This window comes from Acipenser ruthenus, chromosome 40 (genome assembly GCF_902713425.1).
Source record: "Acipenser ruthenus chromosome 40, fAciRut3.2 maternal haplotype, whole genome shotgun sequence".
Classification (NCBI taxonomy): Eukaryota; Metazoa; Chordata; class Actinopteri; order Acipenseriformes; family Acipenseridae; genus Acipenser; species Acipenser ruthenus.
Window position 1 is genome coordinate 2,371,943 of NC_081228.1, and position 27,234 is coordinate 2,399,176.

A 27,234-nucleotide genomic window follows, 5' to 3' on the forward strand; every position below is an offset into this window, starting at 1 on the left:
CGTGACCATTCTGGATCAATGAATAGTTCCACGTCAATTCAATATATTGGTCTCAAACGTTCAGTTTTTTTTTAATGTACAGTAGGTGGAAGATAAGTGCCATTTGGGGTCTGTAAAACTAGCTAAAACAGTGGATTGAAATGCAGTCCTGCTTGTGATGAGTTGTTCCTTTTTTAAATGTGTCTTTGAGCTTGCTAATCCTTATTGCGCAGTTGCCTGCTTGTTGCCTCTACTTCCTAGTTTCCTTCCCATCCTGTGACGAAGTGAACTTTCACCTCTGCTGATCTCTTCACTCTACTAAAAGACCAGCGGTGTTGAAGTCACATTGCAGCATGCAGGTAATCAGACAAGCACATGGCTATTTTAAATATCGCACAGTGTTAACATTAACATTGTGGGAACGTAGTGGTAAGCAAACTAACATTTGCTTGCATTGACTACACAAGACGATATGCAGGCGTTACTGTGGTTCTAACGAGCAAGCCAGTGTGTCTCAGATATCCCAGCGCTGTGCTGTGCGACGCAGGGTCTGCTATTAACCTACAACACCAGATGAATGATGCTCCGTTTAATGCAGGGTCTGCTTCTGTTTTCCAGCCAAAAAGTCCCTGCGGGAGTAGCGGCTTACACCGCAGGATGGTCCTTAACACACAGGCTCATGCAAGTAAATCAACGGAGCTGCTACTGTATGTGCTGCACTGCGTCTCCAGCGTGCTTTTAAAAAGATTGATCCTATTACAATACAAGCAGGAGAGAAACTCAAAACAACAGCCACAAAGGAAACTCCAAATGGGAGTCCAGCGGCATTCAGCGTTTGCTAAATCACACAAGACCCCACACAGTCAATAAGCTGTTTGAGGAAGATTACAGTTCCGTAGCTAGCGGGTTAACTTACTTATCCTCTGCGTATTATACCACGCCCCGAACAGAAGTTAACGGGAGTCGATGAGGGAAAGGTTATCAGCACGCTAATATAATTTGATGAGCAGTCATAATGTGTTTCCACCCCACTTAATATCACATTAGTTTAAAGGGACGTTGCTGTACAGTATTGAAATGTGACGATACAGCAGGCCCTGCAATGTGTATGGTAGCAGTCTGTATCTGTTTTATTATTACGAGGGGTATAACGGTTCATTCTGTATTGAGAATGACGTGATGCTTTCTTTGCACGAGATATCGTATCGTGACAGAGGTATGTGTGTTGTACAGTCGGTATGGATACATACTCTCCCTTTCATTTGCATGTCTTGTAGCAAAGTAGTCAATAAATCAACAATGCATGGCATACAGCACGCAGGTATTGAAACGAAACCAAGCGACCTGCCAGGGAGACAGTGTGTTAGTCACAGAGACTGAAGGAGGAACTGGTTCTTCTGCTTTTCACACGGCGTACAAAACAAAATGAATCATGCATTTCAAAAGCCAAGTACAGGAAAGACAGACAGAGAAAAAAAAAAAAAGTGCTGGCGGAACAGAACCCTGAACAACAACAAAAAAAAGAGTCCATTGCTAGTGCAAGGCACACAGTACAAGCAGGACTAACGGACGTACTGAGCCAGAGAATGGGGCCAGATCTCAGGCACGGATCCACGTCCACTCTGGCCTGTCTATTGCCTCCCTCATTTTCGAATGCACAGCCCTGGTGCTTATCCACAATAAACAACCACACATTCCTCACCGCTCCACGCTCTGGCCAACGCAGTCTATTCTCCAAATTGATTTAACAGGTGCCAGCGGCTGAGCAAACAATTGTGAAACCCTTCCTACTGCAATAGTTGACAAACGGTAAATAATTCACTTTTGGTCGTTCACGTTTTTCCTCCATGTTACCATCAAAACGGGGATTAACTGTATATACTTGGGTTAAACATACCAATGGACTTGCTCAGGTCAATTCTGTCTATACGAGCGAACCTCTCATATATTTAACAGATTGACGTGTTCTCTGGTCTCAAATCAGGGGTAATCTCGTCAAGCTATCCCACCAGTTTTTTGTTTTGTTTTCTCTAAAGTGGAAATCTTGCTTTTCTACTTTCACCTGAAGAAGAGACCTTTGGGGTCTTGACAGCTGGTGATGAATTGTTGTTTAGTTAGTCCAGTAAAAGGTATCACATCTCCTTCTCTGTCTGGTTCTTTGTCTAAGAGGAACTCTGAATGACTGCAGAATGAAAAAAAAAATAAACACATCACTTGTGAAGCGTGCCATAGATTCCACAGATATATGGTTTAAACATGTTTTGCAAGTCATGAAAAATAAAACGCACCTTTTCACTGCCCTTATTTAACACTATATTTAACACAATACCACTGCTGTATCAACTTGTTCCTATACAGACACACAGGGACGTGTCAGGGAGAGATTAATCACAGGAGACTTGAAATTAAATGAAAACGGTGCTGTAGCGGGCATCCAGGCTTTGTCCTACTTCAAGTCTTTGTGTTTTGATTCTCATAAGCCCTGTAGACCGTGATCTCCAGGTAACGGCTCTATAAATAATCAGAGAGCCAAGTGACAGGGGGATCAGAGGTGAATCATTCACCCCACGAGACAGCACAGCTGCTTCAGAGAGAGATCGGCCTTGACGCAGAAGCCAGGCAGACAGAGCTGACAAACGTAATCAGAGAACAACAAACACAGTATAAAACGACCAGCAAGTATGTTGCCACGGCTGCAATTTCAAAATCAGTGCTGTAAGTATGACTAAGAAGCTAATGACCAGGCTGCACTATCAGTACGTGCATAACAACATGGCAATATAAAGTTTCGTTTCAGTTTTAGATGTAGATTTACAGTAATTATGTATTACGCAAATGAGGCGTTGGTATCATGGCACATCAAAATGACTTCCAGTGTAACACTTACAAACGGACAGCTGTACACACAGACAGCTCCGTATAGGCTAGCCTCACAATCTGATACACCCAATAACTTCTGCAGGACAACGCTGATATCAGGTTTCACCAGCATTTTCCCAGATACATGGAAAAACGTCAAGCGTGACATAAGCACACACAAGCGCCTCCGCTGAAACCCCCTGCTGTGGATCATTAGAGGTGTGGTTCACGTGTGACACCGTCTGGAAGACACTGAAGAATGCAAGTGTCAATAGGGTCGTCCAGGATAAATATTTGAAACCATTGTGAAGCATTTCCCTCGCCAGCCATTCACTGTTCAACATTTTACGAGGGTTAATATCCGCCACGCGATAGAAGCAGGTACAAAACAAACCCCTTTCTGCTTTTATCACTGCAGATCTAGAGAAGATAACTCTCTACCTGTATCGCTCGCCAGGCACTGAATAGACGCCCTTATTCCATTCATGTGATAACATGACCAACTCTGCCAGCATACCTGTAGAGTCGCAGGCAGAGTTGAAAGGTAATAGTTAGCTAACTCCCCATGCTCCGGCCCTGCTGCCCGTCACTGCGTGCTTACCAAGAAACTTGTGATTATGACAACACAGCCCACACAGTTCTCAAGCAACAGCAGGAAGAGATACAACTGCCTGATATGCAACCCAAACGAGATCTCAAACACACCCCATCTCGAGCAACAGCAGGAAGAGATACAACTGCCTGATATGCAACCCAAACGAGAAGTGGTTGGGTCTTTAGACGCATTAACATTTACCAAATGCAATCTGAAACTGCAACAGTGTAGACCGTGTAGGTGTACTCCCAGAGCTGTAGTAATAAAACTTAATTAGGTCTCAAGCCTAAAATTCTAGGTGATGCAAAACTTTTGCCATAGCTGTACAGAGAACGACAATAACTCACTAAATTAGCTGGTATTCTTTAACAGTAGTCAGTGTCACACAATCTAATCATTATCAAATGTACTGCAAGCTTTGTCAACAGGTGTCATAAACAGTTTTATTGTGTATGATCTTATCTGGCCCATTACGACATAAAAGGCCTAATCCGTAGACTGAAGATAGGGCCACCCATGTAAAGCTGCGTGTTGCTGCACAAGAAGATTCTGCGTTCCCAGATACCAGGGTCAAGTGTAGACAGCAGGAAGATTCAAGCTTATTTTTTTATTACAGCCCAGCAAGGCTTATTAAATACAATACATTAAATATCCGCCCGCTGGTCCTACAGCACAGCGGCTCGACTGGATCTGAAGGGAGCTGTCTCCTGGCCCGGCTCCACCTCATCAAGCACAGAGCAGAGCGTGCAATCTCACCGGCATACTCAGGAGAGCGCCACATCAGAGAGGAGGACATGTGGAAATGATTGCTTTACTTCATTAGTAAGACTTCAAGCAGGTTTTGCTTCAGCTTAGCATTTACACCGACATGATCCGCTACAAGGGGCTTGATACTGTAGTGGGAGTCTGCATTTGCAGTCAAGCAAAAGCTAGCAATATCTGATTACAAAAAGGCCACATGACTCCTGGACGGTATCCGAACAAAAGCGCCGTTGAGCTACTGTAGTAAAATAGCCATTCATGCATATGCAAATACGGGCTAAAGTAAAGATAAGCATGGCGTTCTGCTCCATACGGCGCTACGGTATGAAACAAGTGCCATCACATTTCAGATCACAAGTGAAACCACAGCGCCACGAGTTCCAGGCTACATTCCAATAAAAATAATGGACAAGCGACTGTTCTTTTTACCTTTACCATTGCCATCATGGTTGCATAAACACTCACACGATTACAAGCAATCATTAAAATATGGCCCGTGCTGTGAAATCTACAGCTAAATCAAGCTTTTAAAATACAAAGTGCAGATAAGACGACTGTGTGTCGTTTTGCAAATGATCCATTTAGAATGTTGCTCATTCAGAACGAGAACTCTACTATAATTATCCTTCACAGTTCTGAATAAATGATTCTGAATAGATTTGATAGTTGCTTTAGTATTATGAAGTGGATATCCTATACAGATTTCATAGGACCCCAGAATCTACATAATTTATTCGGAGCTGCTGGTACAGCACATCACATGAAATCTTCCACAATAATTAATACAACTGCAACTGGATTAAAGCTCATTAAGTTGCTCTTAACGTTACTTGAAGATGAAATGCTGTACAGTTCCACAACATTCTCCATAATTTACATCTTGGACTGAGTACATCAAAACAGAATAAAAAAAATTGGCACAGGTCCCAACGCAGGCACATCATTTTATTCAATGGTTTCTGAGAGATAACATTAAATGGAAACATTGCCTAAGAAGAGTACGAGATTGAAATTACAAATCGCTCTGAACGAACAGTGGAACCCAACTGCGCAGAGCAACCCACTTTATTAACTGGACAGAGTCTTTCTGCGAGAACCGCTTCAAAATGAAAATCCATTAGGAAAGCGAGCAACTTCCTTTGTAAACCCTTGCCAAATGCCAGTTAAAATTATGAATATTTGAATATACAAGAAAACAATGAGAGGCAATGAAGGCGTCTGCAGAACGGGTTCTCTCTCTCTCTCTCTCTCTGTGTGTGTGTGTGTGTGTCTGTCTGTCTCTCTTTGAAAATGTTACAAGTTACTGAAAAATGTAATCAGATTACAGTAACGAGTTACATTTCATGCAGCAGCAGTGTGGAGTAGTGGTTAGTGCTCTGGACTCTTGACCGGAGGGTCATGGGTTCAATCCCCAGTGAGGGACACTGCTGCTGTACCCTTGAGCAAGGTACTTTACCTAGATTGCTCCAGTAAAAACCCAACTGTATAAATGGGGAATTGTATGTAAAAATAATGTGATATCTTGTAACGTGGGAGGGCGTCTGCTAAGAAATAAATAATAATAATAATAATAATAATGCATTACTCACCAACACTGCAAGCAATACTGTGGGGAATAATGCCAGATCAGCAGACCAATTTGCATGAAATGAAAAACAGCTACTGCACGCCACATCAGCCCATCACAGGAGCTTCCTTCTAGACAGAGCAATATGCGCAACCGCCTTCAAATAGCAAGGATACAGCAGCTGGCAACCATGATCAGTTTCTCACAAACATATGAGTTTGACTTTTATTACTGTGCATGTATCCCTAGTGTAGTTTCTATTGGATCTGAAAGCAGAAACTCCAAAAGGTGCCACTCTGCTTGTAACCTCTAAGCAAACGCAGGCCCCTGCCTTAGACTCCCACCGGTAGGAGGTTATAAATGCCAGCTTCTGTGTATTTGATCAAGAAGCAATATAGAAATGTAAAGGTGCTTGATAAAATAAATCGACCCCTACTTCAGATTCATTATGATGGGGCGGGGCCAGTTAAAATGATAAGGTCGATGATAAATAATGTCCTTTTTTTCCCCTTATGGAAACTTTTCCATGCACGTAATACGTTTTTGTTTTTTTTTAATTCTGTAGCTAAACTCGTATCCATATGAATGATCTAATAACGACTAATTCGAGTCAATAAACTAAGCACTTTATTTATATAAAAATAAAAAAAAGCTGCAGTATGACTGATTCGCCTGATCTGTGATTTCAAGCTTAATTTGTGGCAATGCTACCAGTTCATTTTATAACCCAGCAACAACAAGCTTGCATTAACACGGAAAGAGACATTTATTTCTAGGTTGTTGTGTAAACACAAAACAAAGGCTGTGCGTTTTAAAAACACTGTCAAACGCGCGGGGGGGGGGGGGGGGGGGGGGAGTTTAATAACTTCATTTTCTAAAGCTCGTTTGTCTTAATAAGTACGTCATTTAAATAGAAATAAATATCATGTAATACTGCTGGGCTGCATGTGGTAGTTTTTTCTGTCCGCAAAGGTGCTGTACTGTGTAGCTAACAGTTTACCGCACTTCCAATATTTCCAATACAACGTCGAGGGATATATTATAAGTGACATGACACTTTGTTTTAATGAGGTTTGTTCATGAATATTGTTTCATAGTAATAATGTTCAGTAGGGCATAAAAACACTACTTGCACATGCATTTCTTATTTTCACAGTTGCATAAGCACAACATTGTAACTGCTTTATTAAAAATATTACATTCATATTTATTTATTTATTTTTTATCCTGCATCTATTTTCATCAGTAAAAGCCATGCATATTCAATTTTAAGCTCCGCTCGACCTCGCTTACCTCCCCGTACACCTTTAGCAGCTGTGGTTCCGCGGTGCTCCTCCGGCTGCGGTGCGGCTGCTGTCTCGACGCCGATCTCCGCTCACGGTCTCCCCGCACAGCTTGGCTCCAGTCCCGGCTCCCGGCTCCGAGGTACCCATTCTCCGCGTTCACCCAGGCAAAACCTTTCTCCTGTGGCAGGGATAACCGCAAATCTCCGTGCAGGTGAAGTGTCTCAGTAAAGCACCCGGGAGTTATATTCAGTATGAAATATACCGTAAGAAGCACCGGGACCTGCATCCTGAACGGCTGCCTTGTCGCCATGTTTGTTATGCGCCCCAGTCAGTGCGTGGACTCGCCCCCCCCGGCGGAGAGAATATGAACTGCGGCTGCTGAGCCCGATAACATGAAGAAGGTCCGAGCAATCACAAAGATCAACACAAATGCATTCTCAGAGGTCTCGAATTGAATTGAGCAATCCTTAAAAACACCGCATACACAGGCTGAATAAAGTAACGTTACCGAATCCAAATGTGCAGTCGAATTTTGAATATAACTGCTGTGAAAATAACGCACGACAATAAATACAAATAGACGTCAAATTGATTTGAACTGGATAAATGTGGGCTGGTTTATATTCTTTTGTATTATTTTACAGCTAACCAAAGTTTTTCTAGTATTATTATTATTATTATTATTATTATTATTATTATTATTATTATTATTATTTAAAGCATTGCTTTAGTAAAAAAAAACAGATGGTGCTACTGGCACTAATATAAATACCCTTTGGCTGATCTGGCCTACATTACATTATGCCTGAGGCCAGCAACGAGAACTGGAGAGAGCTCCTGATCTCAGTCAAAGTACCTACCCCAGCGTTATCTATTAATAAATAACCCTTCCACTTATGCCGTTTTAACCCCTGTCTGGCCATATCAGTGACACAGACTAGATGCTCTGATTTATAGTTGGTTCTCAGCTGGTTTCTATGATTCTCTCAATAAAGGTGCCGTCCAGTAGAAATGAACCTTTTCACCGCCATGTAGCTTTTAACCTCTGATACGATACAAATCTGTTACAATGGGATATCACACACCTTCGATTGTGCTACCGGGGATACCTTTTTTGTTCACAAAAACTCCCACTTCTAGTTTTGTGTTTTGGGACAAATAGTGTAGCTGTTCTCCATATAAACAAATATTACAAGATACGATTACCCTCATACCTCTCTGCTTTTGCAATAAGACTTACAAAGAACCGTCTTTAGCTTCATTTATTGAGTGTATCATATGTCTGTCACACGTCAACAAAAGTAATTTAGCGAAAGTTTGTGAGTGCTTTTCATGTTTTTCATTCCTTGCACCAATGTGTTGCTCAGTAATTAATGCAGTGTGTGTGTTGTTGCTAAACTGTAGCTTTCAAAATATCAAGTCTATTCACGTGGCCTAATGAGAATGAACAGCGTTCATGCTCTTTTATGTTTGAGTTCACTTTCCTCATTGTGAAATGAATAGACTGCACGTATTTCTGCTACAAAACCACTCTGCCCACAGAGGAACAGAGGGCTGTTTCTGCTCCTTTGTTCCCATTACAGGAGGTGAAAGCAGATTCATGTGGGATCAATGGACCACAATAGGAAATATTTAACCCTGCGCAGTCAAATTATAAAGATAAACAGAGCTTTTGCGGATTTACGGTCGTAGCCCAAACGCTCAAGTGAAGCCTTTCAAATCAAATGCTCCCGATACTACCTGCAGCAGGAGGAGGTTATAATAAACAACATCTTCAGATTGTGAAGCAAAATGAAAATCTACTCTTGTATTTGCCATACACAACTGATACTGGATTTCAGACATGGATAACATAGTAAATTACTAAACATGTAAAAACTACTGCCATCTGCACCGGTCTGTAAAACTCAGTGTTGTCTCCAATATCACACGGGGGCTGCAGCCGGTTCCTTCTGCAGTCTGCAATCCAATCTGAAAACATTACACAAGAGTCAAGCATCCGCTGCTTGGATCACGTTGTGTAATTACTATTTCAAAATTCATTCCCCAACCTCCAATATTTCCCTGACTGGATTAATTTCCAGACCTCAAGTTCTGCTGACGTATTTTCTGCAGTCTGAGATTTCAAACTGTATTCCTTACTGGTGTATTTCTTCCATTCACTGAGTGTTGCAGGGGGGGACAGTTTAATGGTTACACTCTGGTGTACCAGCAGAACTCAGAGAGAAGACTTGTTTGAGAGCCTGGCTGAAGCCACAGGGGTGCTTTCAACTTGTTCTTCTCAAACAGAAAATGATATCCAAACTAAACAAAAAGACAACTCCATTACTTAACTTTGATATGTCACACTCATGCCAAGTTGGTCAACTACCCAGTTTCCATTTCAGGGAGCGAGTGATCAGACATTGGACTCCAGTTCCTGAACAAAGAAGCAGTTCAGCATGAGGCTTCATTATGCAGCTTGAGAAGCAGTAAATGTCTCCTGGTAAGGGCTCTCATTGTGTAAGCTCTACAAAAAGAGTACCCGTTCGCAGTTAACGGATGGGACGCAGCTGGGCAAATAGGAACAAGCTCCCCTTGTCCGCTGAACAAAAACGCAGGAAAGGCTTTATACAAAAAAATATATATATATATATATAATAACATTTAATAACTCCCATCTCTGTGCATTCTAATATGAATTATACATTGCCAATGACGCACGTTTTATTCAGTTTATGCAAACAGCACCAGATTTGAATCATTCAGATATTACCCCTGCTGTTTTACTTTTTAAATAGACTGCAGAGTCTTGCATGCATGGTTAGATGCTCACTTCCATCTACCACTGAGACTTTGAAAGCGATTTGAAATCAGACCTGTTCATTTCCATCAGCAGCAGTTTGAGATCAAATCGATTTCAATTGGGATGCTGTCAGTGTGTCTGTCAGTCCCGGTTAGGATGGATAGCAGAACTCCATCTCTCCACGCTGATGGATGTTACCTAATGAGTGGTCAATGCAAAGGATGCAAGAGGTGGGTTTTAAAATCACTGCCGGAAAAAAAAAAAAATAAATTGCAGGCAGAAGAGGCGGCTTGTGAATATACTGTCAGGGAAACATTGGAGGCTGGTGAATTCTTTATTAAACAGTAAAAATGTGACAGATACAGGAGAGCTCTGACTTTTGCATAACGTCCGTTTGGAGATTGGATTGCAGACGGACGCTGTCCTAGTTTGATATTGGAATGAGATCGAGTTCCACAGACTACAGTAACTTTCTCCCATCAATACAAGATGGAGAGATGTAAGTTTAGTCTGCCTGATCTTAACTAGGGCTGACAAAGACTTCTAATTCAAATGTGATCTCAATCTCCATGTCCATGTCCCTTCTAAGTTTGTAAGAGCTGCTAGGTTTAAGTTAATGAATAGAGCTACCCCACTTCCTGAAATATTGTTTCAAAGGGAAGCAATCTGAGACCTGGACTGTACAGATCAATCTAATAGTTTAATGTAAGTTCAAACAATATTGCACAATAACTGAGAGAATAAAGCTTTGTATAGAACACTTTTTTTTTTTTTTTTTTAAACAGATATCCAGCAAATGGTTATTCAGAAACCCATTCATTTAAACGGTAATTAGAAACATCCGTTGTCTTGAATGAATGCCCAGCATCAATTCTTCATTGTTATGGATAGTGGCAGTCCTGGGACTGCTGGCTTATTTTGTATCAGGGAGAGTGATTAGATAGTGAGTAGTGACTCACCCTGCATTAGGCAAAACAGCCCATTTCCCAATATTGGGGAAGGCAGTTTGCGCAGATGAAAGATTGGGCAAGAAGCTTTCTATTTGGAATACATCCACGCTTGATATTCCAGTTATTAAGCACAGGAGTGAACAAGAACCATTCCGTTGGCTCTGGGGTTGCTGCGATTTTACCTGGTTTTGAAAAGTCTGTAGAATTCAAAAAGGACCCAGACTGAACAGCCTTCTTCAATCCATTCAAAACACTGGGACACTTCAACAGTTCCTCCTCACCTCAAAACACACACACAGTAGGTGGGGCGGACAGCTTAATGATCCCCTTGGTTTGATTGCAATAAAAAACCCTATTTATTATTATATTTATTTCTTAGACGCCCTTATCCAAGGCGACTTACAATCGTAAACAAATACATTTCAAGAATAAAAACATGTCCTTCTGTAGCACAGCTGCAGTAGCTCTCGCATTTCATTTGAGTCTTCCTCTACGCTCATGAACTTACTGTCAATAAGAGGATTATTTATTTGAGATGGGAAACACACCCTGCTCTTGGCAGCAGAGAATGAATAATCCTAAATAATACATTTCACCAGACGAGGGAATTGGACCAACTTCAGCCCCCAGTGTCCTTAGGAACAGCTATGGGGGGTAATTGAGCTCTGCACTGTTTCAATGTACCATTTTAAAAGTGTGGATGCAAGTTCCCAATATCAGTATGGGGAGGGTGGGGGAAGAATAACCTCCTCAGCTATATTCAACAAGCAAAGACAGAAACCAAAATAAAGCTAAACAAAACCCGATATTTGGCAATAAAAAGGTGAAATTGTACCATTTCTTGCAGTAGTAGAAGCAAAAGTTGAAGTATACTTGTAGATTTACTGTACAAAAAAAAAGTGCAATGTATTAGGAGGGAAACACACTTCATGTACTGTAAACACAGCCAAGTAGTCTCCTCTTAAACTAAAAACAAAACAAACTGGTTTGTTTAATAGGCACGCTGTCTGAACTGTGGTTTTTGAAATAAACAGACAGACACTGGTGTTAAGTGGTCGCAGGTTTATTCGAGTTTCTTTTTTTCAATTTAAGTCGCCAGTAGGCATAGACCATGAAGGCTAAGCAAGCTAGGAGGCCAGTCGCTGACACTATAATGAGCCAAGAAGGGGTGTCAGGATCTGTGGAGAGAGAAAAAAAAAAAATAGGAACAGAGTCACAGGCTTTGAGAAACAAGCCCAAGAAAGTTGTGGTCAATAGACAAATTAATACAAAAAAAAAAAAACTTGATTGAAAACACATGGGGAGTAATTATTCCAAAACTATAAAAATCTACACTGCAAAGAAAACCAGCATCTAGAGACAAATCAAGATCTGTTACAGGAAAACAGACTAGATCTGGTCATTTCGAAACTCAAATTGTGCCAGACAGCCAGATGCTCAAATACTGCAAGGCAAGCCAAACTAAACAGATAAGGAACAGCTGCATTATAAGAGTGAGGAGGAGGCGTGACCATTTATATAAACTTAAATTGCTTTATTATAGAGCAATTGGGATAAACTTGATCGGAGTAAAAGATACTAACTCAGTATCTTCACGAGAGATCTCGATCAGAACTTGCTATGCATGTATATTTTAGACAAGGACAGGAAAGGAAAGGGTTCTTTCTTGAGATTACCCAACAGACTGGTGGCTGCATCAGCAGAACTCTGCAGACTGATTCCTCCAGAGGACACAACGCCGTGCTGCACTCCCAGAGACCAGGCACCTCTCCCTGAAACAAAAAAGGTGCTTCCACATGACAGCACTGCAACACCCAAACAAACCACTTCCAAGAAAAAAAGTCCTGCTGGTTACATTCAAAAGGGACTTGGTTTCTACATTAACATTCAAATGACATATCCTCTTGGGTGTGTCCTGTATGATTTGAGGAGTTTTCCCAAGTTCATTGGCCACACTTGCCTAACTCCAGCAAAACGTACTAAAAAGGTACTGTGTGAAGCATTATGTTAATTTGCTGCGTGAAACTGTTTTGTTTTTATGTTTTGTGGCTTAGCCGTTCTGTGAGCTAGTCAGGGACCTGCATCAATGTTCAGTTAGTACTCCGAGTGGGAGTTAGGTTTGTTTGTTTTATTAAGCGCTAAACAACAAGTTGTGTCCTGGGTCTCATCTATAGGGGCAAATTAACCGTGAATATGGCCGTGTTACACAAGAGAGTCCATAAACAAGGGATTCAAGTGGGGTTGATGTGCAAAAAATGTTCCACCAGCCACGAAGGTGCAATGTTTTTGTAATATTAATTAGATAGGTTCTGTGAATGTCACTTTTTGATTTGTTGAGAAATCCCCCAGCTGAGTTACGACCCACACGTGCAAAATAATGCGTTTCTTGTAAACGCAGCAGGGCGTTGCACAACACTTGCTGTAATAGCACAGTGTTCTTTTTCTTCAGACTGGATCCCATTCAGGTTAGGACAAGAACCAGCCCAGCAAACCACTAGCTCCAAGCACTGTGCCTCCCACACAGGCCCATGAGAGCAGCCACTCCGTCTCCGGAGAAACATAGTCCCCATCGTCACAGGCAAAAGGACCGACCAATAACAGCACTAATTAGAACCAATGACTCATATGCATGCCAGGTGGGCACACTACTTAATATCCTGCTACTGAAAAGCATTTCAGCACCAAACTGTGACCTACTGGAAAATTAGAGATATTGTGAAAGCACTTCATATACAGTGGTGACCTTGGAAAGTAATCATTTCTAATCAAAGTGGAGAGTCAATTGTCAAAGTGTGTAGTAAATATTTGTAGAACACTAGTGTTGAACATGGTTCAATGAGTGCTGGCATTGGACTCCCATGATGCTTCAGTGCAGGTCATGTGACTTCACTTTGCTCAGTCAGGATATACATCTCATGGAAGGCCTCTATCACATGAGCTTTGCCCATGACCTGCATACATGAGCACCAAATCCAAACACTGCATGAACTTACTAACCTATATCCAGCACACAAGTACCGAGTGGTTTTAAGCCAATGGTGATCCTCCAGGAGTCATGCCAAACTCACCTTTCCTCTGCTTGCCAGGTATACAGGCTCCTGAGCAAGCCTGGTCAGAACTCAGCGCTTGGGCATCACATATGATCACGGCACAGTGGAAATAGATCTGAAATAGATACAGAATATAAAAAGTGCCATCATTTAATTGAGTTGAAAAATTGACGAGCCAGTGAACTTATCAATTTATTAATATTTAAACATTTCATTTTGTAAATTCAGATTTAAAATAGTTACTTTATGGTAGCTCGGACAACAAGATTTGACGCAAACTACAGCATGCTCTGGGATCGAGACCCAAACTCTACTGACCTCCTTGTCCAGGAGCTGTTTGGACTGCATGTCTACGAAGGTGAACATCTTCACATCGAAGCGCTTGTAGTGTCCCGGGAGCTGTACTCTCCTTGTGGGCTTCACCTGGTGGAACACAGTCTTGTACTTGTCTCCTTTAAACTCACAGCTGAAAGAAACATTTAGAGATTGTATGAAAACCACTGGAGAAATAAATAGTTTTATTGGAAGTACAAACTTCTTCCAGCGAATCTTATGTATGGACAACGCTGGTCTCTACCTGTCCTTGATCACTGGCCACATGAGGGTGCTTGAGGGGTCGGCTCCCAGGGTCCCCCAACAGTCCTTGAGAAAGAGCTCAATCCCAGGGTCATCACTGAGCACAGAGACCTCCACAAACAGGGGGTCCCGCAGGAGCTTGGTGATGGGGAACTCCTCCTTGGGGTATGGTGTAGTGTAGCCAGGGTCTGGAGAGAGAAACACAGTGAAACACCTCAGGAGTGCACAGAGAGACCCAGGGCTCCACTTCAGAAAAGGTGCACCATAAATGTGAATGCTGACAAAAGGGCTTGGTCATGATAACTGGGGAAAAATAAGGGTTATTCAAAATAGTACCAAAGCTCAAATGCACCTGCAAATACTGTTGGAATGATCAATCCCTGCAACCATCACTACACATCGAACCAAGGAGGCAACTCCCACATTTCAGGTCTTTACCTACCAGTAGAACTCAAGCCAGGTAAATGTATACCACTTTACAGTCAGGGATGTGCCTGGAGTTTACTTTACCTCTCAAGTCAAAATACTGCCATACACGGCACTTGTTTTTATTGTCCAATAAGTGGAGTCAGGTTGGTGGCTTTATGTGGGCACAAGCTATAAACTTGCTTATAGTCCAAAAACTTATCACTAACCATTTCTAAGTCGGTACACCAAGGATAATATTTAAAATGTGTTTATTACCTTGCACTGATCTATGTTGTATGCATTCGTTTTCTTATTCAGAACTATATTTAATCCAAAAGGTTTCTTGCATCCTTCTTTGGACTTTTGGTTTGTAACCCCAACCCCCTTGGAGAACGCGGTGAGAGTGGGTTGCAGTCACCTTACCTCTCATAATATCCAGGGAGAGCTTGAACTCCCCCTGTCCCAGGGCTGGTTTAGGGAGGCTCTGCTTGTATTTACTGAACAGCTCCAGAGACAGCTGGTCTGTCTGCAGATACTGGCACAGCAGAGTCACCCTGCAATAAAGAACCAGGGTAGGAAATCAGACTCCCATTGCATAGCAGATTGATCCATTCCTGGTGTCACGACATTTAATAAGACACATACAAGCTGGTTACCTGAACACAGTGGCTTACTTACTTATACAGAGTGTGTCTGGTGGTATTGTCCTTCGCTGTCACTTTACTTGAAATCTCATTGTCATAGACAAAATAATCCCCATGAACCTAAAAAAGCGAAAGAAATCTCATAAGGAAAACATTCTTGTCCTTGGCAAAAACTGTCAGACTGCCCGTTTTGTTTACAACCCTGTGGCTACCAGTATAGTCAAGGGTAAACCAAGATAAAGCAAGTTCACCCACTTCATTGAAGGAATAAATAGTTTACTCGCTCCTGCTCTATTGCGATAAGAAAATCCTGGCTATACCAAGGATTAAAACCAAGACATATTCCAATGCATTACAGGAAGCGACTCTGTGCACCCGACGGACAGGATTTTTAACCAATTAACCTTTAACCCACAACTGACATGCAATCTGCCAAGGGCATCTCTGCACAGCCTTCGTGCCGACCACGAACACCAGCAATATTCGTTTACTCGCTTCGGTTGCTGAAGGTAGCCGAGTGGTGCAGCAGTAAAAAAAGGGAGGGTAGAATTGTCATGTTCAAGTCCCAACCTATATCTAGCAACAGGAACTTTAATGACAGGAACATAATACGTATAGTACACGTAATAGAATAACCGAGCCCTGTCTGCAAAGCTTGTGAATAAAACGCAAGTTATGAATTAGGGGTGTTAACAGTTTATGGCAAGTTTTGGTGATAATTATCCCTAAATCTTAACCATTAACAATATGCATGTCAAGTACAGAAGGATGTGTACAATGTACAGCTATGTATTCAATATTGAGTCTTTACCCTATACACCCATTAACGTTGTCTCATCCACATTCTGTTGCAGTATATATCATGAAGAACCACACCCTAATTGCGAGTTTGCTGGGTAGGTCCAAACATAACGTTCAAATGTGAACTGGTTAATCCGAATTGTTAAATGTTTGTGACTTTGTTTAATTTCCTTATTGCCCAATGAGTTGAAGGGATCGCTGCAGGTGTCCCTCATCAGTATCTCTCCTCTCACCTCCTTGGTGGTCCCGCAGGTATTGACTGTGAACTCAAAGGAGGTCAGGTTGTCGGTGACCTCGGAGGGGCCGCAGCGAGGGTCCCGGAGAGACAGGCTGTGCAGATCCACTGCTGGAGACGCAGAGATCCTGAGAGCGCGCGCCTTCATTTCACCCGTCGCTGTGCAAACTGGAAACACACACAGATGTGCGCACAGGCCAAGTCATCTTCATCAGAAACAAAGGATTCCTCCTCCCGTTGCACATTTATTTTACTAGTACCATCAGTGTCGAAGACTACGGCATTATGGTTTCTCAACATTAAGGATGTTTAAAACATTTAGTAGGACAGTGATCTAAAAGCTAAAAAGAATCAGCACCACTCCAATAAAAATGCCTCAGTCTCTCCTTCCTATATAAAAGGAATTTCCCCTTCGATAGTGCTGAAAGGCGCTAGAGGGATGGGAATCGTTCATACCCAGCTCTCCCCCGGTGAGGAAGGTGCACAGCTGCTCTGCCTTCACAACAGTCTTCCCCGTCACAGAGTCACGAAAAGAAACTGCCAGCGCCATCACCCTGGAATCTGCAGTAACACTCTGCAACAAACACAGCATTCATTGGAATTTAGACTAGCACCCTCCCGCCTGTTCCGTGCCCCTTTGAAGTTTATTAAATCAATGAGGGGGACTAGGTTACCCGGTGGAGGAGGTCGGGGGACTGGATGCCCACACAGAGCCAGAAGTTGGCGCCGTGGTCTCTGTAGATGTAGCCCCTCTGGGAGGTGAGAACAGGGACCTCCCACACATAGAAGCGCCAGAACTCCTCTGCGTTTCCTTTGCTCACATTGAAGCAAATCCGCTCGTCGCCGCAGCTCCCATGCAGAACAGGAAACACTGGTAAAAAAACAAAAAAAAACAAACTGGGTTTACCACGGAACCTACTCTCTCCAGTGCCTGCCAAGATTTCCAATGCGACTCCGGTAAAGACAGTATCTACAGCACAAGTTTGAAGAACCTGGTTTCCTCCCATTTACTTCCTGTGTTCCAGGTAATAGGACCCCATCCACCCACCTACAGTGGATTCAGAGTGCAGATAAAGTCCTTCTACCTTCTGCACAGGAAATGGACTTAGTGTCCAAGTCAAAGAAAGTCAATTAGGGAATCATGAAACAATTTCTTGGTCTGAAAGTTAAAGTGGCTCTTACCAACATCCGAGCGGTTGTAGGTATGAGTCTCCGTTTCTGTCACAGTCTCCTCCGTCCTCTCGGAATTGAGAAATAGAAACGAGGGAGTGGTGGAGTACTGAGAGCTGGTCCCTCCAATGTACTGTCAACATTGAGACACAAAAAGCAAAAGTTTAACAAGGACAAAAAAAAAAAGCCCCACTACACACCTACCCTCACAGAGAACACATCATACATGTATCGAGATTACCTTGCGTGGCACCACCGGTGTGCCGTACTTGGCAAAGACATTGACGTACTGGAAGTTCACATCTTTTATCATGGTAACATTGGCACCCTGCGCTGCGATGTCCGCGAGTGAATAGCTGATGGTGCCATCGATGGAAATGCTGGAGACTATATAATCCAGAGGTATCGGGCCATAGGTGATGTTGAATCCCATCTCATTACCGGTTACTAGAAGCGAACAGAAATGAAATATCAATTCCAGTAGTGTGGCTGGGTTGAGCTTGCAGGTCCCTTCCTGGTTACTTTGAAGATTCTTGCCCTGTATAGAAGAGATTTGCTTGGACAACCCCTCACACAATACAGAATGCCTAACTGTTCCCTTTACTGCCGCAACTCCCCACAACAGCTCAGGAGAACTAAAGATCAGAGTCCTCTGATCCCACAACCAAGCCAACTGCTTCTTTACACCCAGGAGGTGGAGAGTGGATGTTGAAGAGCTATTGGCTTCTGGAGGACACTGGCCAGCTCCCTGGTGAATCCCAAGTAAAGAACTGTAACTTTGAACAGCCTGGACAGGAACCTACGCTCCCCTGACTGCAGGACTCCTACTGCACACCATGCAGCCGTGCTTTTACCAGGGGAGATGTTGAGAGCCGGCTTGTCAGTTCAGAGTTATAAAATTTGTTTAGAAAACATTTGGTAGTGCAATAGTACTGTTATTTGCAATAAGCATAACCCAGAAGAGCTCAATTATTGCAATCGCAAGTTAAGGAAATTATTAAATGGCATTGGAAATTTCTCATCCATTATTCACTCACTGGGAGTTGACCTTGTGAGACTGAATCCCGTTTTACATGGAACTACAATATGCATCTCAACCACACACGAACAGCCATGCCCATTACTAAAAAAAATGCACAAAACCCATCTGTTAGCCTCACTTCTTCCTGTGCATTTTAATACGTGCTCGCCATCCCTGCAGGAACACAAGCTGATTAGAGGCATTAATCTTCTGCCCCAGTTATCGGACCCGTCATCACGCCTCCTACAAATTACAAGCACCGAGAAATCCAGGAGATTGGAAAACCAGCCAAGGTCAGCAGCGCCTGATCAATCATTTACTGCAGCGGTGGAAATATTATTCTGCCAATGGGGGAAGAGACTCTCAGCAAGATCAATGCATTCCATTAAAAATAAGATTGTTTCTCGCCCGACTCTTCAGCAGCTCACCTGCCACGCACACCTATTCCCTAGGATGTAGTGCAGTTTTGAAAAAAAAAAAAAAAAAAAAAAAAAAAAGGCAATATTTTAATATAGGCAATCTTACAATTTTATATCAAACACATATTTCTGTGGTATCCGATACCATGCAAGGCTAAGAATTCTCTTCATGCAGCTGTAGGAAGGAAACAGAAATTAGCAGGTTTGCTCAAACATTTGGCTCCTGATCATTAACATAATCCCATTTCCTAAACCTGGGACTGGGCTGTCAAGGCGGAAGTGTTCTTGCCTGTGAACTCTGGATTCAGGTCGTCGGGGTGACACGAGTCCACTGGAAGGTAGATCACCACAAGGTTATTGCTCCGGTCAGCCTGGTCCCTCCACATGTGCACCAAACTCAGCTGGTTTCTGTAGACCGTTTCCTCCTGTGATCGGGAGCAATGGAAGCCCGGTTAGCAGAGAGTGGCTATAAAAGGTTAAACCCCTTTCCACACTACAGTACCTCTAGAAATCACAGTAAACCCCGACATTGAGGAGATACAGGCACCTGAAAGGTTTGTATCCGATGGAAATGATGTTTCAATAAGCTATACTGTATATAATTCATATACAGTGTAGCTAGAATATAGGGCTGCGAGGATTCTCACCCCACTCAAGGCTCTTGTGCAGTGTGGATCAGCTTGCATGGCAAAGCGCTCTACCAGTCTATAGAAAACACTGCAACTTAGGTTTTCATTTTGAATTGAGAGAAAATGACATGGTTAACATGTACCGATTGCAATTTAGTTAGGGTTGATTGAGTATTGTAGTTAAAGGAAGCTTCAGTAGGTGTAGACCCCTCCACCACACATACATTCCCTCACCAGTTTGTATTCAACATTGTTCTTTTTGGGGTAGGTCACAGTGACCTCTTGGGCACTGTGCTGCAACAGAAAGCCTCTCTCGTCCATGTCGGTCTGAGAAACAGTGATCCCGTCGACCTGAATGCCGAAGACGAGGTCTACCGTTTCTCCGCTGGCGGGGGTCCGCACGATGGGCACGGACACGGTAACGTCGGCTCCTGCACAGCGGACCTGAACTAAAACACAGCGGAGCCAACGAGAGTCAGCGAGAACTGCAAGGCATCAAGCAGACACCGTCAGGCAGGGGTAAAACAGAGAGGTTTAAACATCTGAACCCTTCGTTAACTTCAAGATCATTATCACGGGTCCCCTGGTCTGGCAGCAATACGTCCGCTTCCTTTTCTTAGAGCAGTTCCATGATGGTCCACAGACCCCTGCTAATCTGCAGACTGATACTTCAACAATGCAGTGATCTTGTAGACTACACCAAAAGGCTAGAAACACACCCTTACTGACCCTGCACAAGCAGGAAGCATCACAACGGCCCCTACGATCACATACCTTCTGGACAGATGGCGCTCAAGTCGTAGCGCAGCCCGATGAGAAGTTCCTCATGCTTTGCCATCATGGTGTACGCCAAGGATGGATAGTCAAAGACATCCTGAACAGAGGAGACAGCTGTGTTTCAAACCCGACTCAATACAGCCTGGCTCCAACTTCTAACAAGCTTTCAATTTCCCCAAGAGCAAGACGGGCTGGGATTTCTTTATTTAAAATGAGGCTGCTTACTTTCTTCTAGGCGACACACACCGTTTATGATCAACAAAATATTTATGACAGGACCTGGCAGGTTAGTAGGAGACCTCTATTCATAGGCACTGAAAGCAATTTCTTTGGAGCAATGTATTTATCTAGGACAGAAAATCTCTCAATTATTCCAAAATGTAAAAGAAAATGACAGTAACACAGATAAATAGTACACAAGAGGAGATTGAGAGTGCAGAGTAGCACAGATTGCAATGACTAATTCCTCTACTGCTGCATAAGGGTTAGGAGTCACACTGTAGTCCTGCACAAAGTCTGGGGTTTCACAGCTCTCCAGGTATAGTATTGAAATGATCAGGTGACCGGAATTTGAGCAATCAGGCCCTTGCTAAAAAGGAGTTCACGTAGCTATAGGAGGGAGGCAATTTATTTAATAGGAGCTCCTGATCATTTAAATATACCGATTTGAATCAAACCCGTGTGGGACGAGTGCGCATTTCTAACCCTGTACAGATTCTGTCAGCTGGCACAGTTCTCCACACTCTTTAGGTCTTGCCTTTTTTCCGATGATCGGGCTGCTGTGGGGAACTCTGAGGGTGATCCAGCCGTAATAGCTGCTGATGTTCAGACCAAAGCCGTTCCTCAATATCCAAGGCTGGTCCACGTTGATCAGACTGCCGTCCGGATAGTGGACTTCAAAAAACCAAGGGCCCTCCTGGTCCTGAGCATGATGCTGATTCACAAGAGAAGAAAGCAGCACTCAGCGAGCTCGTCATAAAGCTTAGCCCGTGTGTTCAGGGCTAAACTACGTCCACTAGGGGCAGAGTGGAAGGTTAATGGTTACACTGTGGTGTACCAGGCAGATTTAGAAGCGAGACGTGTTTCTTAGAGCTCTACTGAGGCCACAGGAGTGCTTTCTAACTGGTTTAAAAAAAAAAAAAAAAGTCACCAGTATGTGAGGACCTACAGTGATCTATAAAATTAGGAATAAAGCTTTAGCCAAGATAAAGGATCAACTTTGTATGAAATTAAGACAGATTAATCATGTAGATGGTTAACATGATTAGTGTTCTTCAGACGTACACTGCAGATACGCATGTGTGTAACTGCGCCCCCTTGTGGAATATGCATGGCTCCTTGATGTACAATATACAGGAGTTACACTTGCAGGCAGTTGTGTCCAATGGTTAGAACAATTTGGTTAACATTTAGGCTTAAGGTTAATTAAAAACAAAAGCTTAACAGTCTAGCCCTTCTGAAACAGTCAAGAACTATTGCAATTGGGGTACACTGTGATAGTACATGATGCAACTGGGGCTCAACTACATACCAGACCAGCCTGGAAAGGAATGTCAACCTTCAGGGACACCTGCAAAAAGCAATGGGGAGTTTAGAAGGTACAGGACACACACATTTGTACAGAATACCTCCTGTATAAAGTGCAATACTAGGAACAGAACACTGGGGAGGTCATGATCCTTGCATGAAGAGGAAAGAACATTTCCACACGATAGGGATGGAAACAGCGTAGAATAATTCTCATTACTGAAATCAATGACCCTGATTACTACCAAGGCAGGGCTTGTTTCTCAGATCCCATTAGCACTAATCTTGAACAATGGAACGTTTAAAACAGGACCAGTAGACCATAATGCTAATCTGAAGCTGATAATTCATCTCTTATCTCCTTGGTAACCTGCCTTGTTGTCAAAGACAGCATGCTATTGAGCCTTAAGCTTTACAGGTACAGTCAGTCCATCTTTAAAACGCGTTTGACTGGGAAAGTCATAAGCCAATTGTAATCCTTGAATTAGTTCAGAAAATGTGTGTTTTAATTTAACTTTTGCTGCCATCTGCTGGTTATGATGCACAATCCATCCACATACTATAAAATGCATTGAGTGCTAAACCCCAGCCGGACATTTCTAAAATGCACAAATCAAAGCGATTGAGGTATCCACAGAAATCACATACAGGCAGGCGAGGGTCATTGCTGTTTATTGGGTTAATTTACCATTCAGAGCTACTTGGATTGGTGAAAATTGCGGAGAACAGCAATCCACAAACCCAAGCAGCTGTTTCTTCACTTAGAATGGTAAATGAACCTCACCACAACCTGAACGCCCAGTTCGTGCAGCTCTGTGAAAGATCATACCTCAATATACTCCTCCTCGCAGAACACTTTCCTCTTTACCGCCAGCTCCTTCTGCACACAGGTGAAGGAGAACACGTCTGCTCCCGACACGGAGGAGTTCCTCAGCTGCTCGTACTCCACTTCGATCGTCAGCAGCACCCGCTCACCCTGCAAGAGGAGTTCAAATACTCTCCATCAACCGGGGCTCAAACAGAGGCATTGCACCGCTATCAAGTTTGCATGAGGTTACACCCTAGCCAGAACACATTACAGTATCCTTTAAAAAGGACCAATGCCAGGTTAAGCATGTTATAATAATGCACTCTTCTCATCAGGGTCCCTCTGGAGTAGCTGTGGATGCAATTCCCCCATTTGAGGTCAGAAATTACACATGGAGATTAAGGTGTCCATGTTGACTTCTTACACCATTCTTGATATAAGTTGTAAATTGTACACTTTTGAGAAGAAACATCTTAAAAGCAAACACATTTTAATTAACGTTGTTTCTGGAACCACACCAGATTAAAAGTAGTTTAGAAAGCCATGCTTTCCAATTGCGTTGCACTTGAGAGTTATGTAGTGAACGGAAAATTTATTAAATGTCATCAGAAACCATTGTTCAAAACACAGAAAATAGGAAATAGAAAACTCAGAAAACCTAGCTGGTATAACCTAGTGTTAAACATGAACTGGATGCACACAATTAATCCTTTCATGCTGACCTCATAGTGATGGATAAAAAAAGAACACATAACTTATCAATTGTTAGCAGTACATGCAATTTGAGCCAAACAGTCTGCTATCTGCAATATTAGTCTCTTTTCAAAAAAGAACACCAGTATAGCTCTGCCAGTCCACATGCGTAGCAAACTGCTAATCAATTCTCGATCCATGTTTTCCAACACATGTACTGCTAGTCTCTACATGGGGGACATTTAGAAGAGCAAATGCATGATGACTTCATAGGAGGATCCCCATACCCCACCCACAAAAAAAAAAAAAAAAGCAATGAATGCATGAAAGGGTTCACACACACCCCCCTTACCTCCAAATACAAGTGGCAGGCCATCAGTGAAACCAGGAGGTTTAAATCCCCTTTATAGTTCTTGAGCTTGTAACCACACTTGGCGTTCAGGGAGGGCTCCAACAGATGGGCCGTACCTTGGTCATCTGAAAGAGGAACCCCCAACACACACCAAATCAGAGGAACCAGGGCTGCCAAAACTACTGCACAAGTATGTCGTTTGTTTTGCCGGTTAACATTTGAATGCAGCAAGTAGCTTCAGTTTATTATTATGATTAAGTGGTTCCCCTAGACCCCTGATCTAGTGCTTAGTGTGTATTCCAAGCAAACCAAAGTCAACTTGTGTCAGATCACTAGATTGCACCACAGATTAGATCAGTCATTCCTTATAGAAGTCAGTGCCAGCACCATCTAGCGAGCTGCTATACTAGTTTTGTTCAGCTGGCACTGAAGCGTGCTAGATGGTATTGGCACTTAATATAAAAACGCTTTGGTTAATCAAAGCTATATAATGAATCTCAGCTCATGAACTCTGTCAATACTGTAACAGATCTATAAAAAACAATGTCTGTGTAATTGAGCGATGTTTAAGCCACTTGCTTTTAAATGTTTGTGGTATTCGTGCCAGATCACTTGATTGCATAGCATAGACCAGAGCATGGTGGTGCACCCAATCTGATTGAGATCAGTCTATTGGATGGGATGTTATCAAGCAAAAATCACCCCATAGCGATGGGCCAGCAGGTACCTACTAGCCTCCCAACAGGTAGTCGGTCCGGATCAAGCGCTTTAATAGACGTCTGATGTAGCAGCCACTAGAGGGCGCTAAACAAGTGGTGTTGAAATAGTAAAAATGTGTTTAATAGTAACACAGGTTCAGGGGTCGAGACCAGGTTTAGGGGTAGATATTAGGTTAGTTGTAGACATTAGGGGTAGGGGTAGATTTAGGGGTTAGTAGGTACCTACTGGCCCATTCCTGTGGGATGATTTTTGCTTGGTAACGTCCCATTCAATCGACTGATCTCAATCCGGTGGGCCGGCTGTTCACACACTGGTCTGGACGGCACTCACCTCTAACAGAAATGTCCACGCTGTAAAGATCTAGGAATGGCTTCGTGATCTGGATCAGAAGGGTGTCAGTCAAGCACTGTCCTTGAATGTTTTCTGAAACACAGAATATTGAAGGAGTCTGAGGACACACCCTCGGGTTGGAGGGAACCAGACAAAGGGAACCAACACTGCACCTTCCCAGCACCCAGCCATGTTGCACTTTTATTAGTTAGATACGTCTCACATGTGCAGTTTCTAACCACACACTTTATAGGAAAACAGATATCTGCTACCAAAGAGAGAGCTCGGCTTGCTTTCAAAACTGTACATTTGAGACCTATATACATGAATGGCTGTGCATGGCAGAGAACTAGATAGTATTTTAGAAGGTAGATTACTTTATGATGATGCTTTTAAGTGCAGTCCCCTTTAGCCCGCAGGGATCTGTGTCTTACCGTTTCTCAATCATCAGGTTATGGTATTTAGTCATAGATGTATGGACTAGTTTAATCTCCTGAAATTTAAGAGGGTTGTGGCAATTGTGTTGGCGATAACAAGCACAGGTGTTTTAGAACTAGGGATTTTAAAGCATGGGTTTAGATTGAATAGCTAAACTTAGTTTATTTTTTAAATCTTTTTTTCCAGATTTGCATATACAATTGGAGGGAGCAGTGTTGTATACAACGGAAGAAATCAAATAAAAACAAATCGAAAAACGGGTAACTTTTTTTTAGCCAATTTACAAATAAAGACAACCCAACTCTCAAATTATTGTCTATCTCCGATTCTCCACAAGTAGGTCCATTTATAATTGGAGAAGTTATGTTTACAGAAGACAAAGCATGCTAGTGGAAATTGCATAATTTAAAACGGTATTTTATTTACGTTATAATTACATCCTAAAAAGAAAATCTAAAAACAATCAATTTATTTTAACATATTAGAAAAAAAACGTGTTTTATTAAAGTGTGCTGAATTAAGTGGCGTTTTTCAATAATAATTTTTTGACACAACGACATTGTAATGAAATACGATTTGTCTAAATTAATTTGAAAATAACCACATTAATAACGTTTAAGACTAGCTGTAACTAAACATTACTTTACCTACCAGAAAGGATGACGGGGTCGGAGAAACCAGGTAGACAGCCAAGAATTAAAAGAAACCTGAGAACGCAAGAAAAGTACATGCATCAATAAATAATTCACATTTTAAAATCAATTTTCTGAAGTGCGATTGTTTTTAAGAATCTAATACATTACCAGTATCGCGTCACTAAAGAATTCATGCTGGCCTCCATCTGCCGATTCATAGTCTTGCACATTCACAGACGAAGCGGAATAAACACACGATGAAAGACGTCTCCTCACACCTGCATGTATGTACCCAATCAATTAGCGAATCGACTGGTACTGTGCAGTCCGGTTCTATAAGAAGTTGATCTCTGCACGTGTTGTTAATTAAACAAATGGCTCGGGATTATCAATTAAAGCTTTTTTTTTCCAAAACCAATCTCAACCCTCTGTCCTTCGGGAGCTCCTTTTACGTTGGGAAATAGAAAAGATTGAAGCTCAATGTATGTGTTGAGTGTTGTTTTGGACAGTATACAAACACAAGCTGTACTGTACTGATTCAATTCTTTGAGCCTGTCTGCATACGACATGCCTTTTAAACCGGGGATAATTCTGGTCGCTCTTCTTTGCACTCTTTCCAGAGCTCTTTCCTTTTTGTAACGAGGTGACCAGAACAGAACACGATATTCTAGGTCTTAACAAGTTTTAACATTACTTCCCTTGATTTAAATACAACACTTTTCACAATATATCCAAGCATCTTGTTTTTTTTCTTTTTTTATAGCTTCTCCAAATTGTCTAGATGAAGACAAAAAAGAAAAGAGGAACCATGTGCTTTTGCTGATGTGCGTTTTCAATTCCCAATCTGTTTAAAATAGAATCTCATTCAATGCACTGTTGCCTTTGTGTTTCCTTGAAAGCTCAGGTAGCGACTATTCGTGTTTCAGCAGAACATTGCTGTCTTTACTGGGGTGCGAGTGATTCAGCAAGGGCTATATTTACAACTCAAACAGAGAAGGTACGCTCATGATCCTTGCATGTCCTATTGCAATCAGCTCAGAGCCAGGACGGCCAGTTTTTATAGTGAGTGCAATCATGTAAACCCCACTGTCCACAAGAAGGGTAGAATTCATTAAAGTGCTTTTCAACCCCAGGAGTTAAAACGAGATAAAATGACAATCTAATATGTAGAGCAGCCGTGATAAAGGTTTCCCACAGTGAATTGACACGGTCATTTTA

The 27,234-nt window shown here is 42.4% G+C and overlaps 2 protein-coding genes across 2 annotated transcripts in view; both read right to left on the minus strand.

Moving 5' to 3' along the window:
- The window catches only part of LOC117397069 (sortilin-related receptor), a 51,915-nt gene extending 44,388 nt beyond the window's left edge, over positions 1-7,527 (minus strand). Inside the window, exon 1 of the mRNA XM_059010344.1 lies at positions 7,056-7,527. Within this exon, the coding sequence (XP_058866327.1) occupies positions 7,056-7,358 (303 nt within the window). The 5' untranslated portion in view covers positions 7,359-7,527. The remainder of the gene's footprint in view (positions 1-7,055) is intronic.
- A 4,235-nt stretch (positions 7,528-11,762) lies between these two features.
- On the minus strand, positions 11,763-26,336 carry LOC117397096 (uncharacterized). The gene is made up of 22 exons (XM_059010234.1): positions 26,185-26,336; positions 26,033-26,088; positions 24,944-25,036; positions 23,894-24,018; positions 22,870-23,016; positions 22,045-22,083; positions 21,271-21,447; positions 20,511-20,610; positions 19,971-20,185; positions 19,397-19,532; positions 17,909-18,114; positions 17,680-17,800; positions 17,172-17,368; positions 16,954-17,071; positions 16,496-16,665; positions 15,496-15,581; positions 15,241-15,371; positions 14,411-14,597; positions 14,152-14,299; positions 13,852-13,948; positions 12,460-12,555; positions 11,763-11,961 (listed from the first exon to the last, which is right to left on the minus strand). Exons 1-22 carry the CDS (start codon positions 26,244-26,246, stop codon positions 11,831-11,833), a joined length of 2,838 nt encoding a protein of 945 aa, XP_058866217.1. The 5' UTR covers positions 26,247-26,336; the 3' UTR covers positions 11,763-11,830.
- Positions 26,337-27,234: the final 898 nt, after the last annotated feature.

What these genes read in the sequence shown, in the direction of transcription:
- LOC117397096 (XM_059010234.1), bottom strand. Translation starts at nt 26,246, where the DNA reads ATGTGCAAGACTATGAATCGGCAGATGGAGGCCAGCATGAATTCTTTA. An exon ending in CCTCACCGGGGGAGAGCTGG is followed by an intron (nt 16,666 to 16,953) that starts GTATGAACGATT and finishes GTGTGTTTCCAG; the next exon opens with TTTGCACAGCGACGGGTGAA. An exon ending in AACAGCTCCTGGACAAGGAG is followed by an intron (nt 13,949 to 14,151) that starts GTCAGTAGAGTT and finishes TATCTATTTCAG; the next exon opens with ATCTATTTCCACTGTGCCGT.